This window comes from Orcinus orca, chromosome 19, assembly GCF_937001465.1.
Source record: "Orcinus orca chromosome 19, mOrcOrc1.1, whole genome shotgun sequence".
Taxonomy (NCBI): Eukaryota; Metazoa; Chordata; class Mammalia; order Artiodactyla; family Delphinidae; genus Orcinus; species Orcinus orca.
The window spans coordinates 41,194,336-41,217,276 of NC_064577.1; the positions used below are offsets into that span (position 1 = coordinate 41,194,336).

At 45.4% G+C, this 22,941-nt stretch overlaps 3 protein-coding genes across 13 annotated transcripts in view; 2 read left to right on the plus strand and 1 right to left on the minus strand.

Moving 5' to 3' along the window:
• Nucleotides 1-4,603, plus strand: part of ACLY (ATP citrate lyase) — a 42,591-nt gene extending 37,988 nt beyond the window's left edge. For all 4 annotated transcript variants that reach the window (XM_004282797.4, XM_033410811.2, XM_049702466.1 and 1 more), the window contains 5 exons: nucleotides 96-239; nucleotides 2,300-2,413; nucleotides 2,780-2,862; nucleotides 3,148-3,224; nucleotides 3,640-4,603. In XM_004282797.4, the coding sequence (XP_004282845.1) occupies nucleotides 96-239; nucleotides 2,300-2,413; nucleotides 2,780-2,862; nucleotides 3,148-3,224; nucleotides 3,640-3,734 (513 nt within the window). In that variant the 3' untranslated portion in view covers nucleotides 3,735-4,603. The remainder of the gene's footprint in view (nucleotides 1-95; nucleotides 240-2,299; nucleotides 2,414-2,779; nucleotides 2,863-3,147; nucleotides 3,225-3,639) is intronic.
• Nucleotides 4,604-5,805: 1,202 nt separating this feature from the next.
• On the plus strand, nucleotides 5,806-22,763 carry KLHL11 (kelch like family member 11). 5 transcript variants are annotated; one of them, XR_004478560.2, is made up of 3 exons: nucleotides 5,806-6,403; nucleotides 10,861-12,616; nucleotides 22,686-22,763. XR_004478560.2 is itself a non-coding variant. In XM_033410818.2 (2 exons), the coding sequence occupies exons 1-2, from the start codon at nucleotides 5,859-5,861 to the stop codon at nucleotides 14,889-14,891; spliced, it is 675 nt and encodes a 224-aa protein (XP_033266709.1). In that variant the 5' UTR covers nucleotides 5,806-5,858; the 3' UTR covers nucleotides 14,892-16,629. The 5 variants fall into 5 exon arrangements, 2 of the variants coding, with proteins under 2 accessions (XP_033266709.1, XP_004282844.1); XR_004478562.2 differs by lacking the exon at nucleotides 22,686-22,763 and adding an exon at nucleotides 14,162-14,826; XR_004478561.2 differs by lacking the exon at nucleotides 22,686-22,763 and adding an exon at nucleotides 14,762-14,826.
• KLHL10 (kelch like family member 10) lies at nucleotides 16,803-22,941 on the minus strand. Of its 4 annotated transcripts, none has more exons than XM_049702472.1 (5): nucleotides 22,825-22,941; nucleotides 19,353-19,842; nucleotides 17,867-18,484; nucleotides 17,431-17,580; nucleotides 16,803-17,211 (listed from the first exon to the last, which is right to left on the minus strand). In XM_049702472.1, exons 2-5 carry the CDS (start codon nucleotides 19,770-19,772, stop codon nucleotides 16,837-16,839), a joined length of 1,563 nt encoding a protein of 520 aa, XP_049558429.1. In that variant the 5' UTR covers nucleotides 19,773-19,842; nucleotides 22,825-22,941; the 3' UTR covers nucleotides 16,803-16,836. The 4 variants fall into 4 exon arrangements, with proteins under 4 accessions (XP_049558429.1, XP_004282842.3, XP_049558430.1 ...); XM_004282794.4 differs by lacking the exon at nucleotides 22,825-22,941 and adding an exon at nucleotides 22,246-22,689; XM_049702473.1 differs by lacking the exon at nucleotides 22,825-22,941 and adding an exon at nucleotides 21,736-21,770.

A 22,941-nucleotide genomic window follows, 5' to 3' on the forward strand; every position in this document is an offset into this window, starting at 1 on the left:
CCGTGCTGGGGGCTGTTCGGGGCACGCCGGATTGGCCTGCGAAGCTGAAGGGGACTCCGACAGCTTGGGGCGACATGGGCTGGCTTCTCCTATAGGGCGACCGGTTTGGGGGTGCCCTGGATGCAGCAGCCAAGATGTTCAGCAAGGCCTTCGACAGTGGCATCATCCCCATGGAGTTTGTGAACAAGATGAAGAAGGAAGGAAAACTCATCATGGGCATTGGTCACCGAGTGAAATCGGTAAGTTGTCGCTCTCAAGGCACTGGATCTACAGGGTGGATGAGGATGAGAGAGCACTGATCTAGTTGGGCACAGCCGGGTTCTCGGCTCCCAGCATGAAAAGCTTTGTTGACAGATGCCAGCACTGAGGCAGCTGGGTTTTTTTGTTTTTTTTTGTTTTTTTTGTGGTACGCGGGCCTCTCACTGCTGTGGCCTCTCCCGCTGCGGAGCACAGGCTCCGGATGCGCAGGCTCAGCAGCCATGGCTCATGGGCTCAGCCGCCCCGCAGCATGTGGGATCTTCCCGGACGGGGGCACGAACCCGTGTCCCCTGCATCGGGAGGCGGACTCTCAACGACTGCGCCACCAGGGAAGCCCGAGGCAGCTCTTTTTCCATTATAATACAGACTGCCCTTAAACAGTTTTTATTGTGTTCAGTTGTGGTGTGAAAATACGATGAGCTGGAAACTTGGTAACTTTAGCTTCCCAGGTGAATCTTAATAGGAGAAAGGACTAAGGTCAGGGTTAAGGGGACATATTGGTCACCTTAGGCTACATTAATGCTGCAGGTTGCGGTAACAAACAACTCCGAAAATCTCAGTGGCTCACAGCAGCAAAGGTTTGTTCCTTACTCATCCTCCATCCACTGTGGGTTGGCTACGGTGACGGCTCTGTCATCTCCACCGAAGGAGCAGCCCCTATCCAGGAGGTGCTGGTCTCGTGTCGGAAGGAAACCAGCTGTGGCAGAGCCACGAGAAGGCTCTTGAAGCTTCTGCTTGGACGCTGCACAGCCCCTTTTTCTTCACTGACATTTCATCGGCCAAAGCGAGTCAGTGTGGTTAAGCCTGACACCACTGGGGCAGGAAGAGTAATAAAATCAGGGCCAGCCCGATTGGGAGAGGCCAGCGTGACTATTCTAAGTAATTAATAGAGTCTCTCACAGGGCAGGTAGTCCTCTGTGTGTCCTGTGTGAGCTGTGTTTAGAAATCAAAGGCAACGAGAGAAGGGGAGCTGCTCGGGGTCCTTGGCTCCATAGCTCCAGAGCCCTCACTCTGCTGCCCTGAGCGGGGTGTATGACTCACATTAATACAAGAGGGTCATGCGTGCGATCCAGGCATCCCCGTGCTGGGCCAGCTCAGGGTAGATCCAGAGGCAGCTGGATGGCAAAGACTGAACCAGGGACAGTGGTTCCTTCTGAGGGATGTTGCATCTGGGCTCACAGAACTTGGCTCAGCCATCGCCACCTCCCAGGCAGACGGCACACGCACAGCACAGGGCATCTTCCCCAGCTAGCGGCAGGCCTGTGCTGCCACGCCCAGTCTTTGGGTGCCTTCCTTCCTGGACTCCACCCTGACCTTGCGTGTCTTGGCCAAGGGAGGAGGTCCCTGTGGTATCGGGACTTGGCGGGCGCCTAACCTGTCTCACTACCCCCCCCCACCCCCAACAGGTGATTAGTGTGGGTCTCTGAACAGAAGGTTCATCTCCATTCATCTCAGGTCCAGACGTTTTCCTGGAATTTCAGGGATGCTTTGCTGCTCCACTGCCAACACGTGCTTGCTTAGTTAAAAACCTAGAACTTGGTTACAGCTTGACTACGTTGCCAAGCCGGTGGGCAGTATGGCTAGCGGCTAGAACCTCAGACTTCCCATTGAGGGTAGGCGCCCCAGCCCTGCTGCCTGACCCTATGGCTGACTTACCCAACATCGCCACATCTCAGGTGGTTTTGAGGCTCAAATAAGATATGAGAGGACGTCAAAAAACCTTAAGCCCCACAGCAGTGTCGTGATCTGTGCTGCATGGAATCATACATGTGGATCAAGTCCCTGAAACACACCTCCTGGATATGACACGTACAGTTGTGTCCACCTGTGTGAGACACAAGCATGAACATATCTTTTTTTTTTTTCCCCCCTTTGGCCATGCCACACAGCATGCAGAATCTTAGTTCCCCAACCAGGGATCCAGGCCCCAGCAATGAAAGCGCAGAGTCCTAACCACTGGACCACCAGGGTATTCCCAGGAACATGTCTTTTAACAGCAGTGTTAGAGTGGGTTCCTCTGTAACTTTGGGTCACTTCCTAGATAAACAACCCAGACATGCGCGTGCAGATCCTCAAAGATTACGTCAGACAGCACTTCCCTGCCACACCCCTGCTTGACTACGCCCTGGAAGTAGAGAAGATTACCACCTCGAAGGTAAAAAAGAAAATGTCCCTAATGCCCGAATCAGAGTTTTGGCTGAATTTCTCGGGGAAAATGAGAGCCAGGTTACATTTTGACTGTGCAGCTAAAATTGAACCTGGTTTTCTGGAAACTTTTGTTTCTGTTGTTTAACTAAGTTGAACAGGCATACTAAGTGTCAACGAGGGGTTGGGTCCTTTGCTAGACATTGAGAATTAAGTAAGACACTGTCTCTCCTAATCAACTGGGATGTTTTGGTGGGAGCCTTTTAAATGGTGGTCAGGAATTCGTAGTCATAGTTGTCATGGTAATAGTGGAACATTACGAGGAACAGAAATGAGTACTAATGATAAATACTTGGAATTTTTTTTGCCTTCCCAGAAACCAAACCTTATCCTGAATGTAGACGGTTTAATTGGAGTTGCATTTGTAGACATGCTCAGAAACTGCGGGTCCTTCACTCGGTGAGCTTGCAGCTGCTATATTCTTCTTCCTAATGCCTACTGATTTTTCTTGTTTCCTCCCAACTCTAAAAGCAACGCATGCTCATTAGAGAGGATTTAGGAAATATGGAGAGGTATAAAGAAGAAAAAAAGTGCCTCTACACCTACCATCCAGAACATCCCTTTTAGCTACTTTGAGTTCAAAGAGAGCTAGCTTCTCATTCCTGGGCAGAAATTGTACTTTCTTGGGGGAGGAGGGCAGTCATGTGAGCCACTGGAAAACTACAAGCGGATTGTGTGTTGCAGGGAGGAAGCTGATGAATATATTGACATTGGAGCCCTCAATGGCATCTTTGTGCTGGGGAGGAGTATGGGCTTCATTGGTGAGTTGGCAGTAAGAGTTCTGTGTGTTTGTTTTTGTGTTTTTTGTTTCTGTTTCTGTTTTTGTTTTACCCCATGGTTCAGGTATACCACTTAACCTATGTGGCCAGTTTCTGGGAGAGAGATGACACATTGTCTTAATCGTTGTTCCTAATCCTTCCTTTCTTAAACTTCTGCCTTATCTTTATCTTTGTTCCTTTGTTCTTGGAAATGAGTTTGATTGCTAGCCCAGGAAAACAGAATGAAGTCCAATAGTTCCCTTTTACCAAGGCTGGCATCTGCCTGTGGGATGGATCGGGATGTCCTTCCCCATTTGTTTTGTATTAGTTAAGATTTCCCTTCCTTATCTCCTCCCCCTCACCAAAATTTAAAAAACTCACCAACTCTTAACAAAAAGATGCGTTTGCTTCATGTTAGGACACTATCTCGATCAGAAGAGGCTGAAGCAGGGGCTGTATCGTCACCCATGGGATGATATCTCATACGTTCTTCCGGAGCACATGAGCATGTAATGGAGCCAGGAACCCTGCCACAGTAAAGTGAAGACGAGAACGCCTCCCCCCACCCCCCGGGAAATAGCCACAGACCGCTGGCACTGGAGCTTGCTTAAAGGGTGGGCCTGGAATGTAAACAGCCACCAGTGTACAGGCACCGAAGACCAACACCCACAGGCTAACACTGTTCAGTCTACACAAAGAAGCTTAATATTTTTTTTATAAGCATAGAAATAAGAACCCAGCCAATACTTGTAACATTTGCTTTGCTACCTGCTGTATTTATTATATGGAAGCATCTAAGCACTGTCAGGATAGTGTTTTTCCTCATTGTAGGGTGTTACAATGTTGCTTTCTTTTTTCCATTAGTTAAAAAAATGTTTTCCCCTTGAAGGAAGGGAATGACACTTTTAAGACCTCAAGATACTCTCCACTTAAAGGACCCCTAATATGTTGTTTTTCCTTTTCGCCCTCCTCATATAACCTGAAGAGCATTGTATTAATCTGATTTTTTTTTTTAGGATCTTTTCGTATGTTGTGTGTTAAGAGTTTGTTTGGTATCCCCCTGAAATGTTCCATGTTGCAGACCAATGTCAGGGGGACAGGACAATTGCATCCTTAGCCATTGTTACAGAATATGTGGAGCAGTAATTTAAAATGTAAAGTCGTAACATACATATGTTTAAAATGGAAGCGCCAAGCAAAAAGCTGTGAAATGTCTTGTGTCTTGACATTCTCTGTATTTATGCAACTGACTTGTCTGTTATCGACTTGTCCTCAGTTTGCATCTGTAATCCACAAAGATTCTGGGCAGCTGCCACCTCAGTCTCTCCTCTGTATTATCACAGTTCGGTTTAAATAAACTATATAGTAACAATGAAAACATACTGCTGTCTCATGTCATCCATTTCCTTTCATCTGCATTCCTTTGAAGTGTACTTTCTAATAGTTTTACTACATGTAGTTTTAAAAATGTTCATCCATCCCTTTTTTTTTTTTTTTTTTTTTTTTTTGCTGTACGCGGGCCTTTCACTGTTGTGGCCTCTCCCGTTGTGGAGCACAGGCTCCGGACGCGCAGGCTCAGCGGCCATGGCTCACGCGGGCCATGGCTCACGGGCCCAGCCGCTCCGCGGCATGTGGGATCTTCCCGGACCGGGGCACGAACCCGTGTCCCCTGCATCGGCAGGCAGACTCTCAACCACTGCGCCACCAGGGAAGCCCCCATCCATCTCTTAAAAAAAAAAAGAATCAAAATACTACCTTCAAAAAACCCCCACTATCTTCTCCCGTGAATCTGTACCTTCCATTTCTCAGTGAATGGGAACCAAAGCTTTACTTAGATACTCAAGCCAAAAGCCTGCCTTCACTGGTTGCCAAGTCCTGTCGATTTACCCCTCTGATCTACCCATATCTGGTCTGATAACTTAGTGCCCTTAGTTCCACTTTTGTCCCCTTACGGTCCATTCTCCACACAGCCACCAGCGACATTTTAAAACAGGCATCTGATTGAGCCACTCCCTTGCTTAAAGCCCCAAAGTGGCTTTTATTTATCTTTTTAACAAGTATGTATGGAACAGTAACTGTGGACCAAGCACTGTGTAAAACACCTGACAAGCATCTCATTTAATCCTCACAGCGGTCTTCCAATCTAGATAGTATCCCATTTTTTAGAAAGATAAATTAGTTCAGAGATAATAAGTAACTTGCTCACCCGCATCCACTTAACTGGGGCTCAGTCTCAAGTCTTCTTTTTCTTTTTCAATTTTTACTCCAAGGCCATTCTAAACTTTTAAATAAAAATCCAGTGTTGCCACCCAAGACAACACTGGGTGAGGGTCTAAGGGGGCTTTTGTTTTACCAAACGATCACGAAGAGCACGCTGCTCTCTAAGGGGATGGAAACAGCCATCCTCCCAAGGGCGTGTGGATGGGCGGCCCCCGGGGAGACTGTCATAACCGGGGAGCATTACGTTTGCACCTTACCTGAGGGGGACGCGTTAGGGCGGGGGGGGGGGGCGCATGCGCAGACCCAGCGGCGGCCGGCTCCGCCCCGCGCCCACTATTTATTCCCAGAATCCCTCTGTGTCGCACCAGGACTGCCGGATCCTTCGGGGACTGCGGGGTCGGGGGCGGCGGCGTCAAGATGGCGGCGGCGGCGGTGGCGGCAGCAGCAGCGGCGGCTGCGGCTGCATCTCTGCAGGTGCTAGAGATGGAGAGCATGGAGACGGCCGCCGCCGGCTCGGCGGGGCTGGCCGCCGAAGTCAGAGGCAGCGGCACGGTGGACTTCGGGCCTGGGCCTGGCTTGTCTGCAATGGAAGCGAGCGGGGGCGACCCGGGCCCGGAGGCCGAGGATTTCGAGTGCAGCTCTCACTGCTCGGAGCTGTCATGGAGGCAGAACGAGCAGCGGCGCCAGGGCCTCTTCTGCGACATTACCTTGTGCTTTGGCGGTGCGGGAGGCCGCGAGTTCCGGGCCCATCGCTCGGTGCTGGCCGCCGCCACCGAGTACTTCACGCCCCTGCTCTCGGGCCAGTTCTCCGAGTCCCGCTCGGGCCGGGTGGAGATGCGCAAGTGGAGCTCCGAGCCCGGGCCCGAACCCGACACGGTGGAAGCTGTTATCGAGTACATGTACACCGGGCGCATCCGCGTCAGCACGGGCAGTGTGCACGAGGTGCTGGAGTTGGCCGACAGGTAGGTGGCGAAGGCGGGATGTGCAGGGCGGGGGTGGGGATGCTCGCCGACCGAGGGCCGCATCCAGGGAGGGCGCAGGAGAAGGCGGGGAGGACAGTGTCCAGGGTGGGCTCGAGTGAGCCCTGACGAAGTGCATTCGTTTGATACTTATTGAGCGCCTGCTGTGTGCTGTGGGGCCGCCCCTGCGCTGGGTGCTGAGGTTGCAACCTGCCAGTCCGGCGAGGGCACCCTGTCAGACTCCAGGTGAAGGGACAAAGGCAATGAAGAAGAAGGTCCGCATGTAATAAGTACTGTGTTGACATTTAAAAAGGATGAAAGGGGGCTCCCCTGGTGGCGCAGTGGTTGAGAGTCCGCCTGCCGATGCAGGGACACAGGTTCGTGCCCCGGTCTGGGAAGATCCCACATGCCGCGGAGCGGCTGGGCCCATGAGCCATGGCCGCTGAGCCTGCGTGTCCGGAGCCTGTGCCCCGCAACGGGAGAGGCCACAACAGTGAGAGGCCCGCGTACCGCAAAAAAAATAAATAAATAAAAATAAAATAAAAAGGATGAAAGGATAGTGATTGCGTAGAGGAAAGACCTTTCTGAGGAGGTGACATTTAAACAGACCTTTAAACGGCAACGGAGTACTGGCTATGCAAACATGGGGAATGACCATTTCTGGCAGATAGCGCAAAGGCCCTCGGGCGGGATCTCATTTGGCTTAGAGAAGAAGTAAAAAAGGAAAACTCAGTGATCTAGTGGGTGAAGGGGAGAAGGGTGTGTGAAATGCGTTGGGAAAAGGAGTTTGGATTTTACTGGGTGATGGGAAGCTGGCTAAAGAAATGATCTGATTTAAATATTTTTAAAGATGATTCTGCTGCTGGGGAAGATGGATTGTAGGGGGCCCAGATGGATGTTCCAGAGACTAGGCAGGAGGCAGGTGAATGCAGTTTGGAGGTGGGGCGGAGTCTTTGGGGGCGGTATTATGTTACACATTCGTTATTTGAACAAATACCTATTGAGTACCTATTATGCATCAGTTCAGACACTGGGTTCTGAGCTGCTGGGAATTCAGCAGTGAACAAAACAGACGAAAGTCCCTTTCCACATTGCACTTACATTGGTAGATGGACAATAAATAAAACAGCACGTTAGGTGATTGCTAGAGCTGTTCTGAAAAATGAAGGATGGTGGGGCATATAGAAAGTGCTGGTGTAAAGGAGCTGTTTTTAAAATTGGATGGATAGAGAAATCCTTGTGAAGAAGACATTTTGCAAAGAACCGAAGGAAGTGAGGTTAAGGGTGTTTCAGGCTGGGGACACAGGTGCTTGTCCTGAGATGGTGCTTGTCTGGGTGTTAGAGAACGGCAGGAGGCCAGTGTGGCTGAATCAAAGGGATGCAGGGTGAGAGGAGTAGGAGAGGCCTGAAGGTGGTAATGGGGCTGGATCCGGATCCCACAGGGCCTTGTCAGCCTGTGGAAGGGCTTGGGCTCTTACTCTGAATGACATGGGAAGGTTTGGGCTAGAGGAATGATGCACTCTGATTTGGAGAATGCTGTTGTGTTGAGAAAAAGGATGAGGTGGTGGGGAAGGGGCTGCAAGGGCAGAAGCAGAGAGACTACTTTAGGAGGTTGTGGCAATGGTGGTGGAGGTTTGGATTGAGGAGGGAGAAGGAAGAGTGATGAGAAATGCTTTGATTCTAGACATATTTTGAAGGCAGAGGAGATGAATTTGCTGATGGATTTGATGTGGGGGGTTAGGGAAAAGACTGCTAGTTTTTTGACCCACTGGAAAGATGGAGTTCGTTCATTATTTATTAAGATGTGAAAGACTGCAGGAAAGTGTTTGGGAGGAAAATCAGGAGTTTGGTTTTTGGTCCAGGAAATGTCTAGTAGGCAGTTGTATAGAAGAGCACTGGGAGCTACAGATTGGAAGGAAATTAGCACATAGGTGGTAATTAAAGCCTCGGGACTGGATGAAATTACTTAGGAAGAGAGTCTAGATAGAAAAGAGAAACAGCGGCACTGAGCCCTGGGGTTCTCCAGAATGGTAAAGAGGAACCAGCAGAGGAGACTGATCCCATGGAAGCCTAAAGTGTGTCAAGGAGGGAGTAGCCAATCATGTCAGCTCTGTCAACTGTAAGTGATCGTTGGATTTGGTGATAATAGAGGTCCCTGATGGCACTGACAAGAGCCATTTAAGTCTGACTGTCAAGAGGACCAGAAAAATGATACACATGGACATGTGTGGAGTGGAGTCCAGGAAGGTCTTCCCCCCCACCCCCAAGATAGATAGTGGAGCGTGTTTGTGTGCTGATGGAAAATGAATCTGTGGAAGAGGAGAAATTGATGTTATAGGACCAAAGTCCTTGAAACCAAGAAGGGGATGGAATCTATATTAAAAGTGGAGAAGTTGGACTGGGAAGGCAGAGTATAGGGTACAGCTGTTAGGCAGACACATTGGATAGTGGGAGAGAATTCCCCGGCAGTCCAGTGGTTAGGACTAGGTGCTCTCACTGCCGGGGCCCGGGTTCAATCCCTGGTTGGGGAACTAAGATCCCACAAGCTGCGAGGTGTGGCCAAAAAAAAAAAAAAAAAGGTAGTGGGAAAATGAAGTTTTTGCCTGACTGCTTCTGTTTTCTCAAAGCATGAGACTGGGTCATCTATTTGAGGGTGGGGTTGGGTGGGTGGATGTAGGTCTGAGAGAAGAGAGGGAGGTTTGTTGAATGCAGATGGATAGAGAAGGGTCATTGCACTCATTCAAGCCACGTTTGCTTCTGTCATGTGAGCTTGTGTTCTTTCAGATTTACTGCTGCTTTACTGGAGAATTGGGGTGAGGAGAGGAGAGAACACCCCAGGCAGTTGACTTAACACTTTAACTTCTCTTCATATGTCAGTTGCTGAGCAGCTGCCTTGTGTTTGGTACTAAGCGCCCTGCAACCATCACATCCAACCTCACCCATCAGCTCTGAGGCAGGATTCCTTTACTACCTCCCCACCTCCCCCCATATACTCTTTCTGTTGATCACACCTACCTTGCAGGCACCTACGACCTGAAGGGATAATAGGAAGTGCCCAGCATGATGCCTGTCACATGGCGCGTGCCCAGTATACAGTAGCTATTGTTTTCATAGAGCAGTGTTTCCAAATACCTGTCCAAGGGGATACGTGTCGGCTTGCCTGGAGTGCCTGCCAAAAATCAGAAGTAGGGGGCGGGGCAGCCCAGGAGTGAGTGACCCTGGCACCGACATGTTTGAGAGCCACTAGAGCTCTTACCACTCAACCTTGTCTCTGTTTTATGTCTGAGATGGTGTGTTCTCTGGAGAGGGTGAAGGGAGCCTGTCTTGAGATTCATCTTCATATCGCAGTCAGTTATTAAGCACAGTAATCACAATAGCAAATGGTTACTGAAGTGAGAGAGGCCTGGACTGATGAAGTCATTCCTTTTTTTTTTTCCTTTTTTGGCCGTGCCAAGCGGCCTGTGGGATCTTGGTTCCCCAACCAGGGGTGGAACCCGCGCCCCCTGCAGTGGAAGCACGGAGTCTTAACCACTGGACCCCAGGGAAGTCCCGATGAAGTCGTTCTTACGTTATTTAATGTTCTCAGTTCTGGGGACTTACTCTTCAGCAGTGGTCTCAAATTGGCCACCCTTGGGGCTGAATTCTGCCAGATTAATTTATGTGAGCAAACAACATCTAGTCAGCTACATACCAAACTACTTTCTTTACTTTTGTAACATGGACCATCCTACACGTTTTCTGTTGTTGTTTTATTTCCTGGCTTCTTCAGATGTTTTCGTTTGCCTTGCCTCACCTGCTTTAATGAGAACCCAGCTCAGGACAAAACCCCTGAGCACCACCCCTGCCCCCACCCCTGGGCTACTCAAGGAGAAAGCTCTGGTGAAGAGAAGATTAAAACCTCTGACACAAAGCCTGCACCGCCATTCCCTCTGAGAGCTGACCAGACAGCCTCCCAGGAGTCACAGTTCCTGTACCATGTAGCTGATGCTAAAGAAATTCTCTTCACTGAGACCCAGCCTCACCTAAGAAGAGGCTGGTTGCTGGCAAAGGACTAGGGCAGGATGGCAGAGACAAGCTTGGATAGGGATTTGCCTTTGCCAAGGGCAAGTTAAAGTGGAAATAAAGTATGGGACTGTTGTACTTTATTGAAGGATATGTTCTGAAACACCTTACATAATCAAAACTTCTGTGTGTATTATACATACTTTGTGTAATATATAATACATATAAACTATCTAATGGAAATAATTTAAAATATATCATACAAAGATGATTTTTATATATGCTTTTAAACCTGTTTCAGCACAGTCCTTTTTAATTTGGGAGGATATGCTTTTTTCAGGCGTTGTGCATGCAGTGAGATGAAGCTTACATTTCGGTTTAGAATTCAGATGCTCTCAAAGGTACAGCCACAGAAAACATGCACATTTGAAAATTCTTTCTCTTTTTCTTGATTTCAGGTTCCTGTTAATTCGTTTAAAAGAATTTTGTGGAGAATTTCTCAAGAAAAAACTTCATCTGTCTAATTGTGTGGCCATTCATAGTTTAGCTCACATGTATACTCTAAGCCAACTTGCTCTGAAAGCTGCGGATATGATACGGAGAAACTTCCACAAAGTAATTCAGGATGAGGAATTTTATACTTTACCTTTCCACCTCATTCGAGACTGGCTGTCAGACTTGGAGATTACAGTTGATTCTGAAGAGGTTCTATTTGAAACAGTTTTGAAATGGGTTCAGAGAAATGCTGAAGAGAGAGAGAGATACTTTGAAGAACTTTTTAAATTGCTAAGATTGTCCCAGATGAAACCTACTTACCTTACTCGTCATGTCAAACCAGAGAGGCTGGTGGCCAATAATGAAGTTTGTGTCAAGTTAGTGGCCGACGCAGTGGAGAGGCATGCTCTTAGAGCCGAGAATATACAGTCTGGCACGTTCCAGCATCCTGCTTCTCATGTCTCATTATTACCTCGCTATGGGCAAAACATGGACGTGATCATGGTTATTGGAGGCGTGTCAGAAGGAGGGGACTATTTAAGTGAATGTGTGGGATATTTTGTCGATGAGGACAGATGGGTAAACCTACCCCATATTCATAATCACCTTGATGGACATGCTGTTGCAGTAACAGAATCCTACGTGTATGTTGCTGGGTCGATGGAACCAGGGTTTGCTAAAACTGTGGAAAGGTATAACCCAAACTTGAATACCTGGGAACACGTTTGTAGTCTGATGACAAGGAAGCATTCTTTTGGACTAACAGAAGTCAAAGGGAAGCTATACAGCATTGGAGGACATGGCAACTTCAGTCCTGGTTTTAAAGATGTGACTGTTTATAATCCCGAGCTTGATAAATGGCACAACTTGGAATCAGCACCAAAGATTCTTCGAGATGTTAAAGCACTAGCCATTGAAGACCGGTTTGTGTACATCGCTGCCCGCACTCCTGTGGACCGGGACACTGAAGACGGATTAAAGGCTGTCATCACTTGTTATGATACGGAGACTCGACAGTGGCAAGATGTGGAATCTTTGCCACTTATTGACAATTACTGCTTTTTCCAAATGTCTGTGGTCAATTCAAACTTTTATCAGACAGCCTCATGCTGTCCCAAGAGTTATTCTTTAGAAAATGAAGAGGCAGTAAGAAAAATTGCCAGCCAAGTTTCCGATGAGATCCTTGAAAGCTTACCTCCAGAAGTCCTAAGCATCGAAGGAGCGGCCATTTGCTATTACAAAGATGACGTTTTCATTATTGGAGGCTGGAAAAACAGTGATGATATTGACAAACAGTATCGGAAAGAAGCTTACCGGTATTGTGCCGAGAGAAAGAGGTGGATGCTTCTTCCTCCCATGCCACAGCCTCGTTGTAGAGCTACTGCCTGCCATGTGAGAATCCCATACCGGTACTTGCATGGCACTCAGAGATATCCTATGCCTCAAAACTTAATGTGGCAGAAGGACCGGATCAGACAGATGCAAGAAATACATCGACACGCCCTAAACATGCGACGAGTGCCAAGCTCTCAGATAGAATGCTAGGTTCTCTGATATGTGCAGCTCAAAACCGTTATACCTGTTCATGAGGCTGAAGATACCCAGACTGTTACTTGAAAAAGTATGTCAATAACTTATTTTCTACATGAACTGATTATCGCCCCATATAAAGGAGATATAGTCAAAAACTGAAGAATGGGAAGATCAATTCAATACATGGTAATTTTTGTTAGTTTGCAGTCTTTATCCATCTTTGGTTTGTGTGTGTATTAGCTGAATAAGATCTTACTAAAGATAAGTGGAAAAACCAGGTGTAGTTACTTGACTGTTTGTCTGCCAGCAAGTTTTAACTCCTTTGTCTTAGGGTCTTATGTTTTGAACATGCTTTAAGCACCAGTTATATTTGCACATTTACTTTGATAATCTTTTTCATTTTTTTCCCGAATGGTTGGTTTTGACAAGATCAGAATTTATGCATTGAGCCGTCATCTACAGGAGGTATGTGCAATAGTGAGATTGAAATTTGAAGGGAAAAGCACAATATTTCAGCAAGGTGATTTCAGAATGTTTGCATTGATACTTTTTTATATTTGTTTATCTACAAATGCTGTCTTGTTTATTTCTAGAAGAGATGATTGATAAGAAATTTGTGATTGGCTCATGCATTTTTTGAGTATTTTTCATTTCTTTAGCAACTGTGTTATAAACTTCAAGTCATCGCTCTGAGACAGTGGTAGTTGGCAAGAGTACTGATCTTTAGCTGACTGATTGAATACAGAGGAAGTCATATCTGTGAGATTTATTTCTCTAAGAAGAAAAGTATTATTAGTCTAGAGTAAGAAATCAAAGGCACTGAAAAATTTAAAAACGCTTTTTTCGGGAGTTGCAGGCTTATTTGAAGATAAATTAATGAGTGTAAATAATGCCCATGACAATCGACACAATGCCTTCAAGTTTAACTTTTGCTCTGACGCATATTGTATGGAATCCTTACCACTCCTTTCTAAAAGAAACTTTTTTCAAAATGGGAAGGAAGTAACAATTTAGAGAAATGTTGCTAAAGAGAAGCCTTATTATTTCTCAGCCTGGATTATTACAATGTTTTATCCAGTTGCCCTAGACTTTCATTGGAACTTTGCCTGAGCCTAGAATACTACATTTGGGCGCATAATTATGGCTCTTAAAAATTTATCACTTTGGTTATCTTTTATTTATTTTTATGCATTCTTCTGATATTCTTATCTGCGCCCAGGCTTTATGCAAATTAGCACTTAGGTTGACTTTTAGCACTCAGTTAACATAAGGGACTCCTGCTCTAACGGTTTGAAGTGTGGGTCGAGTATACTCTTCTTGTTTCTTTCAGAATGTCTCTACCTTCTTAGACATTCTGGAATACCATTCTAGAAGGTGAATTCCAAGTACAGTGATTTTTTTTTCCCCCTAGTCCATTATAGTTAATCTTATTAGTTGGATCAAACATCAAAAGGAAAAAAAGCACAACCAGGAATTTTGGCTCTCAGTGTGCTGTGAGACTATTAATGTTTAGCCCTTGGACTCTATACTAAGAGCTTAACTGAAATTTCTGAATCGGTATCCCTGCCTAGGACAAAGTTTTTCAATAATGTGTTGGAAATCTGCTTTAAAACCATTTAATTTAGGCCGGGGTAGGGATGGGAGACTGCAAGTCTATTTCTTTTTTCTTTTTTTTTTTTTTTTTTTTTGCGATACGCGGGCCTCTCACTGTTGTGGCCTCCCCCACTGCAGAGCACAGACTCCAGACGCGCAGGCCCAGCGGCCATGGCTCACGGGCACAGCCGCTCCGCGGCATGTGGGACCTTCCCGGACCGGGGCACGAACCCGTGTCCCCTGCGTCGGCAGGCGGACTCTCAACCACTGCGCCACCAGGGAAGCCCTGCAAGTCTATTTCTATATGAGGATATATTATCCTACCCCACCTCTACTGTTTTCTTAATTTCCATTTATTTGTAGTTATTTTAATAAAAGCTATTTGGATTCTGAGAAGTGCTAAGTAGTTGTGAGAGGTCTATGCAAGTAAGACAGGAAAGCTCATTGAATGAAGTTCTCATTTCTCTCTGATAGACTGTGCTAGCAAACTGCCTTTTCTTGGTGCTGTTGAAATAATTTAGTAGCTCACTAAGGTGCCAGTTTCTCTCCAGAAGGGTGTAAGGTTTTTGATTGCCTTTTTTTTTTTTGTCTCAGAGTTGTCTTCTGAGACAGTCATTACCAAGTTATTTGTAGGGTTATCTTTTTTTCACATGATGTGGCGGAAGTCATAACTCATAAGATTTAGGTCGAATCTGGTTTTGAAAACGTGATTGAAACTGTTGTTTTTTAACTCGGCAGGCAGCCGAGGCCATGGCTGGAAAGAGAGGGTAAGTCCTTCCTTCCTTGCATGACGATGTGTGCAGGGTTCCTGACTACTGAATTCCTAATTTTCATATTTGAATTCACATGTGTGATTTCACATCAGTAACTTGTGTTTCTGAAATATCCTAACTAACTTGTTAATAAGGAAAGAAACCAGATTTGCTTAAATCTGTTCAAGGCTGACATTCTGAAATTCTAAACTGGAAGTAACTTCCTGCAGTATTTGGAAAGGTTCTGATTATGATGACCAGCCTAAAGTGGCTCTTTGGGAAAGAAATTTCCTTTTTGATGAAACCTTAAAGATTGTGTTTGATAACTTAAGAAGTTAAAAATGCAGCTTTAAAAAGACAGCTTAATATGTATTCAAGCAAACCTTTTTTGCTTTTGTTTTTGTTTTGTAGAAGGAAAAGAGAGGAATTGATTATACCAAAAAGTAATAACTATATGAGTGAGGCTGCTTGTATCTTAGAATGGATATCCTTTAACTATACCTACCCCACCACGGTTTAAAAAAAAAAAATCAGTGTATATATTGAGAATGTCAGTCATGAGCTTAGTGTTTAAGTAATACATCTCACTTGCAGTTGTTTGCATGATTAGTCTTGTGTATCTTGATACCCAACTTTGCTTTTGCTGTGCCAATTCAAAACTACTTTGCTAAAAAAACAAAAAAAAAACCCTCAAAATTCATTGACATCAGTTTTGTCTTGATTACTTGATTTTGTATTGTATTTCTGGGACCAAAAAAATTTTGAAATCTTTTTTTATGTAGGACAGAAGTTTGAAGAGATAGAAAGATAGTGTTTATGGCAGATTTCTGTTCTTCTGTATATTAAACTCCTCAGGCTGCTGGTAAGGCAGTTTCTAGGGCACACTTTTTTTCCTCTTTATGTTTCTTGCTAGTGTAGACGTGGTATGTGTAAATACTTCATTCTCTGCTTCATAATTCTAATATGAACACTATACTATTGGTAGACACATAAGCTGAATTGTATATTTTAGTTACTTGGCCTAATCGAGCATAACCAAAGGGAGGTTTTTTTTGTACTTGCCTCAAACTAAGTGTATCGGCCACATTTCACGTCTTTTCCAAATATGTAGAATTGTGAAGCAAGTTCTCTGCCTACACTAGAAACATAGGGTGTGTATAGGTTGTCATTTAAGTGTAGAAGATTTGGAGAAACAATTCAGTCTCTCCTTTTTTAAACTGTTAAACATTCTGTCACAGTTCATCACTCCAGTTTGTTACGTTCTTGAGAATAGTCCATTTTTGTTTTTGTTATAATGCTTACTATTATAATATGTTTTGGTCATTGGAAACAAAACAGCTCATAGTCGTGATGTAATACAATAACAATAACAGAATCGTCATTTTGCTTCAAGGAATTTAATTAGATAGCAAATAACCACTCTTTGTTGATTACCTTTGTAGGGCTTTTGTCTTACTCTCCATGACCATTACTGGAAATGTCTGACAGTGAAGCACATACAGTAGGGCACTTGTTAACTTAATCCTCCTGCATAATGCCCTCCTGAAAAGTAGTGCTTGCTACATGGTTGAAGATCTTATGATCCATGTGCTGGGGCTCTTTGAGTTATTTGTAAAACAAATATTTAGTTCCAGTTGATATAGTGAGTTTTCTGGGCTGACAGTATCAAGCCCCTATCTACTGCAAGTATAATCTTGACTGCCCCCACCTTAAGTCAGAGGAGATATAGAATTTAGGACGCTTTGAGACATTACATTGTAAAATAGCTTGTTTTATGTTCCTAAGCTATCTTGGTCTGTGTTATAGCTACTAATCATCTCAATGTAAGTTTTAAATAAATGTATTTCTTTAGAGCTGATTTGCACTGTGATTTTTCCTTTTTAACTCTGCACCATTGAATATAATTGCTTTCTTCCTCCCCTCTTATTCCCTTCAGTCATGCAACCCTTGGCTCCCTTAAGTTGAACATTTTCCAATACTCTTACAAGTTTAAACACTGCATTTATTTAAAAGAAAATTCTTATTGCTTGCTTAGACTTTTTATTAGCTAAGTGAAGAGGCTCATACAGGTAGGGTACTTGTCGAGGCGGAATGCCTTACTTCATCGCGCAGTGCTAATCCTGTGAAGTTGCCTCGTCTAGCTGCGTATTCCTCAACGTTGGCCAGCCCTGGTACCACACAGCAGCTCAGAGCACTGCGGTATATACTCATGTCATGAGCATCATACCACTCTTCAGTCTTTTCATCATAGCACTCAACATTAAAGGTGGTGGTAAAGCCATTAAAGCCACCCACCACAAACAAGAGGTCGTCTACCACCCCAATACCAAAATTGCTACGAGGAGTAAACATAGTGGGGATTGTGCGCCAGATATTAGCCACTGGGCTGTAGACTTCTGCACTCCTAAGTCGATTAGCTCCATCAAAGCCGCCTACCTGTGGACAGCAGAGGAAACACAGCTGGCTGTTAACCATCGCTTCTGTTTGCTGAGGATGCCCTCTTTGGGGGTGGCGGGGGGGACCAGTGATTTCATACCTCCCTCTTCCACTATCTTCCATGGAAAGAAGCTTTCAGATTCTTCCCAGTGGTAGTGTAAACCTATTTGCTAATAGGAAATGTAGGGCTATAATTTTTGTTGTACAAAAGGAACTCACCGCATATACGTGTTCTCCATAAGCAGTTACGCCTATTCCACTCCTCCTGCTTCTCATGGGTGCTATGACTGTCCACTGATTACTCTCAGCGTTGTACACTTCTGCCGTTGACAGGCATTCATTTCCGTTAAACCCACCACATATGTAGACCTGTGTGAAGAGAGTTCCAAGATTATTAAAACTGGGGAGTAGAAAGAAAGGGTGTGTATATGGTGGTGGCTGGGGCAGGGGACACTTCTGATGCCAGTCTTCAGTCTGAGTTTCTTTTTTCCACATGTGCACGCATTGCTTTTTAATAAGTAAAATCAGAAAAGATAGTCATTTGATGAAGGAGTTAGTATTGCAAAGTGAACACTGCCACTTCTGTTTTCCATCCATTATTTCCAGGCCTGTTTGCTTTCACATCTCCTAACCCCCCCTTCCCCTGGGGTCTTACCTTTCCATGGAGTGTTGTGGCACTCGCATCACTCCTCTGTTCATGCATGGGGGCAATGAGTGTCCATTGGTTGGTCTCTGGCTCATAACGTTCAGCAGTGTTGAGACGCACATAGCCATCAAATCCTCCCATGGCATAAATAAAATTACCGAGGACTGTCACGCTGACATAGCAACGCTTGGAGTGCATCGGGGATACCTGGTGCCACGTTTTCTTGACTGGGTTAAAACGCTTGACACTATTGAAATAGTCTATACTATCGAACCCCCCAATGATATAAACATAGCCTTTCAAATAAGCTGTCCCGTGGTAGGCACGAGGACTCTCTTCCTCACAAGTGACATTCAGCCATCTGTCTGCCCGAGCATCATATGCCTCAATGGTATTGGTGGGGCTCCCACCACTCCAGCCACCAATTGCAAATAGGATGGCGTAGGGCAGGCGGGGCCTGGTGAGTGGGTTGGTGAAGTCAGAATTAGAAGATCCGTTCATGTTTAGGTCATACATGGCCTTCAGTGCATTAATGATGACTGGCTTGCATTCCTCGCTGTCTTTGATATAGTCATTCATCTTAACATTGGTCATGAAGTATTCAGCATGCATTAGACCCAGGCGAACCTAAGAAGGAAATAGAGAAAGTCATTCAGACTAGGTGTGGTGTCTGGAAAACCCATGTCCTTAAGCCCGCAGTTTTACAGTCTTCTCCGAATGCAGTAGGATCATGTTTTGTTTTGTTTTTGTAATTTACAGCTCACAGTTTAAATATTTGTGTTTTGGAGGTGGTATACATTGGATGCTGAGAATGAGCGAGATAGAAGCCACCTCAAGTGGTCACAGAGCTAGTCCATTCCTTGGCCCCTGGACAGGACTATTAGACCAGAAAAAGCTGTGGTCATTATTCAGTAATTGGATATCTATGTCTCTATATGTAAAATAACATGAATTAGCACCAAATGGCTACAATTGAGTGCAATGCTCATGATCTGGTTTCTTGTCCAACTCCTGTTTTGGTTGGGGAAACTCACAGAAGGAAAGGGGTGAGAGGAAGACCCTTTAGAATTCTTTTGAAGGCCTGCCCTCTCCTTCCCCCACTACCAGGGAGAATCTTGGTCAAAGAGAATATAACTGGAGCAGAAGGAACTAGCAATGTCAAGCGCAAAGAAAATTGCAAAATTCCAGAGAATAGCAGGGGATGCCTTCTGTAGAGGTACATATATAAGTATATGTAAGTATAACTACAGCCTTGGAATCTGTCAAACATCTGAGTATGGCTCTTGGGACAATCCCTCTGGGATAAATGAATCAAAAGTGAGCAATTAAGGGAATTCTCTGGCAGTCCAGTGGTTAGGACTCCGAGCTTCCACTGCAGGGGCATGGGTTCGATCCCTGGTTGTGGAATTAAGATCCCACAAACCATGTGGCACAGGCAAAAAAAAAAAAAAAAAAAAAAGCAATTAAGCATCCCACAAAAGAATAACTAAACGACCTTGGGAAGCAAGACTGAAATATGCTGCTTCCTATTTTGGGGGTCATAAGAAGTCCATTTTACAATGGCCTCAAATACAGCATCTTCTTGTTTGACGTTGAGTTCATCTTTCTCAATGATATCCTTAAGTTCAGTGACTGAGAGCTCTAAAAACTCTTCTGAGACTTTCACCATCTCCTCAAAGTTGTGCAGTATGAACGTGTAGGTCTTCCGCCTCAGCTCAGGGCAGTAGATGTAGTCTGTGAACTTGCAGATGCCGATACAATTATCCAAACACAGCTCCGACTCGAGGAACTCACAGCAAGCCCTGACAATACCCATGATGTTAAATTGGTCTGCAGCAACCAGCAGGTTCTCCATGTTGTCTGGTGTGATGGGGACGGTCCGGGTGTACGCATATTCGATAATTAGCTTCATCATGTTGGGGGTAATGCCAGGGATGTTGTATACCTTCTTTTCAATGTTGTTCCAGCCGCTTGTAAACAAAGCTCTGGAAGAAAGAAAGAAACTAGCAGTCACTGAAATACTTCTCTCTAGTTTGTCATGTTCCCTACCCCCGCCACCTTCTCTTGTTGTGGGACATTTGGACATTTTCCAAATAGTGTGCACAATAAGTAAATTGGAAATAAATTGGCGTGAGGAAGCGGGGGGAGGAGGGTAGGTTTTATACAGTGGTCAAGAGAACCTTTCCAAGAACTTTGACTTTGGTCACTTTTATTCCTATCTTCATGATAAGTAGGCTTTTTCCCATTTTGTGGATGGAGAAACTGGTATCTACAGCTGGGAGTAAGACCGAGGTCTTTTTCTGTCTCAGCCCATTGCCCACCAAATTCTATCTTAATTAAGGAAATTAAACTTGAGCAAATACACTTTTAAAACAAGTATTATTGGGCTTCTCTGGTGGCTCAGTGGTTGAGAGTCCGCCTGCCGACTGGGGGGACACGGGTTCGTACCCCGGTCTGGGAAGATCCCACATGCCGCCGAGTGGCTGGGCCCGTGAGCCATGGCCACTGAGCCTGCGCGTCCGGAGCCTGTGCTCTGCAACGGGAGAGGCCGCAACAGTGAGAGGCCCACGTACCGCAAAAAAGACACAAAAAAAACCAAGTATTATTCAATCAACACATATCCAGAATCTGATTGCTTCTCACCTCTCTCATTGCTACCTTCTTGGTGTGAGCCACCACCAGCTCTTGCCTAGATTATTGGAAGTAAACCTCCCAACTGATCTCTCTGCTTCTGCTTTTGACACCTCCAGAGTTTATAGTCTTATCCCAGACACCAGCATGCTCCTTATGAGTTTATGCTCCTCTTCCGCTCAGAACCTTCCACTGACTTCCCTTGTTACTCAGAGTAAAATACAAAGTCCTTACCAGGGACTACAAAAGACCTCTGAGATCTGGACCATGAATACCTCTCTAACCATATTTCCTCTCACGTCCCTCCTCACCTTGCTCCGGCCCTGCTGGCCTTGCTTTCCTTGAATACACCAGAGATGCTTCCATCTGTGCACTTTGCTTTGTACTCTGCCTGGAAGGCTCCCTGAAGATCTCCGTTATTTCCCAAGACTGCAGCCCCTTGAAGTCTTTGCTCGAATGTCACTTTGTCAGCAAAGTGATAATCCTATTTAAAATTACCACTGACCACTCTCTATCTTCCTTTTTTTCCCTAGCACTTATGACCTAATATGTATTTTATTTATTAAATGCCTGTTCCCCCTACTGGAAGGTAAACTTTACGAGAACAGGAATGTTTATACATTGTTTTATTTCCAGTACCTGTCACAAAATGGGCACTCCATAAATAATTATTGAATGAGTAAAATGACTACTATTCCACAACAACTTATTGGGTCCCTACTATGTAGCTAGGTACTTCTCTAGGTGTTGCAGAGGACAGAAGTCCCTGCTCTAATATATTTTTCCTTCCTTTTTCTAGGAAGTTTAAAGGAATGTGGGCTCAGGGATCAAATTCTCTAGAGAAGAGGTCTGAAAACCTACAGCCTCTTGGCCAAATTCAGGCCAACTCTTGTTTTTGTACTGCACGTGAGCTAAGAATATTTTTTACATTTTTAAATGGGGAAAAATTTTTTTCTTTTCTTTTGGGGGAAAAATATTTTGTGACACCTGGAAGTTAAATGCAAATTTCGGTATTCATAAATAATTTTATTGGAACACAGCCATGCCCTTTCATTTAGTATTGTCTGTGGCTGCTTTCCTACTAAAGGCAGAGTGGAGTAGTTGTGACAGAGACTGTATGGCCTGCAAAGCTTAAAATAGTCACTCTTTGGTCTTTTTGTATACCCTGCTCTAGGTCTAGATGAATGAGAATTTTTAGCAACGGGTGGCACGCACTTATCATATCTTCATTGGAACCGAGTACTCACATATTTTCAGCTCATGAACAAAATAGGTCTTTTACTTCCTGGGTTACAACAGTTTTGCCTCAAACTCCTTTTTTCTTCTGAAAAATATTTCCTTGGTTCTTTCCCCTCATCCCCCTTCCCACCCTCTCAGTCCTTGTTAATTTGTCACCCTGTTTGAGATAGTCTCAGATAGGGGCTTAAGGGGTGGCTGGAGTGGCACTGTCACCTAGGTTTAAGTAGGAAACCCACTACAGGTGTCCAACCTTCCCAAACGTTGGTTTGGGTGAAAATCAAAGAAAAAATGCATCTGGCCCACCAATAGTTGGTTGAAATCTAGTTGAAAATGAGACAGAAGAGGCTCTGGCCCTAGCTGTGCCTCTTCAGAAGACAAAGGAGCCAGTCTACAGGAGCCCAGGGCTTTGACAGTGTCCCTAAACTTAAGATAATGGGGTGGGAAATATGAAATGAACCAAAATGTCTCAGAATGAGCCCCATTCCCCCTTTTGGCTTAGTCCAGCAACCGTGTTGTACCTAAAGTAGGAACTGCAGCTACAGAGGATGTTCTTGTGGGCATTGAACTCAAAACCATTGACCTTGATGACCACGTCGCAGAGCTTGCCCTCTAGCCTAAGCTCGTTGAAGATCTCACAGGTCATCGCACTCATCTTCCTCTCCATGTGAGGCTGGTGGAAACCTGTGGAGGCCGCCGTGCTCTCCATCTCCATGGCACCCTGGGACAAGGGGAGCCAGGCTGCTCTCCTAGGGTGTCGGGGAGGATGGTAGGGGCCCTTTAGCCAGCTGTCACTCCTTCTTCCTACTACACTTTTCACATTGGGCCCAGCAGGCAGCCCAAGTTCCAGAATCCTGGGCCTGCTGTGACATCACTCTCAGGATTGTGATCTCAGGTTCTGGAACTCTCTCCTGTCCTTGTCCTCATTCCTCCCCCCCTCCGCCCCCATGGCATCACTCAGGCTGAAGACCACCCCACATCTTCCGCGACCAACCAGGAGCAGGACGTGACCACTAACACCACATAAGACTTTTGATTCACTCTAGCTCCTGCTGCCCGCTTCCGGTGCTCAGTTTGGCGTCTCTGTGGCAACCATCTACCTTCTTCGGCAGCTTGACCCTTGGCTCCCGAGACACTGAGTTCAAGGAAACCGAGTCAGAGGAGGCAGAAGGGAGAAGTAAAGCTGATGGGTTTTCATTCTGGCCCAGATGTCCAGG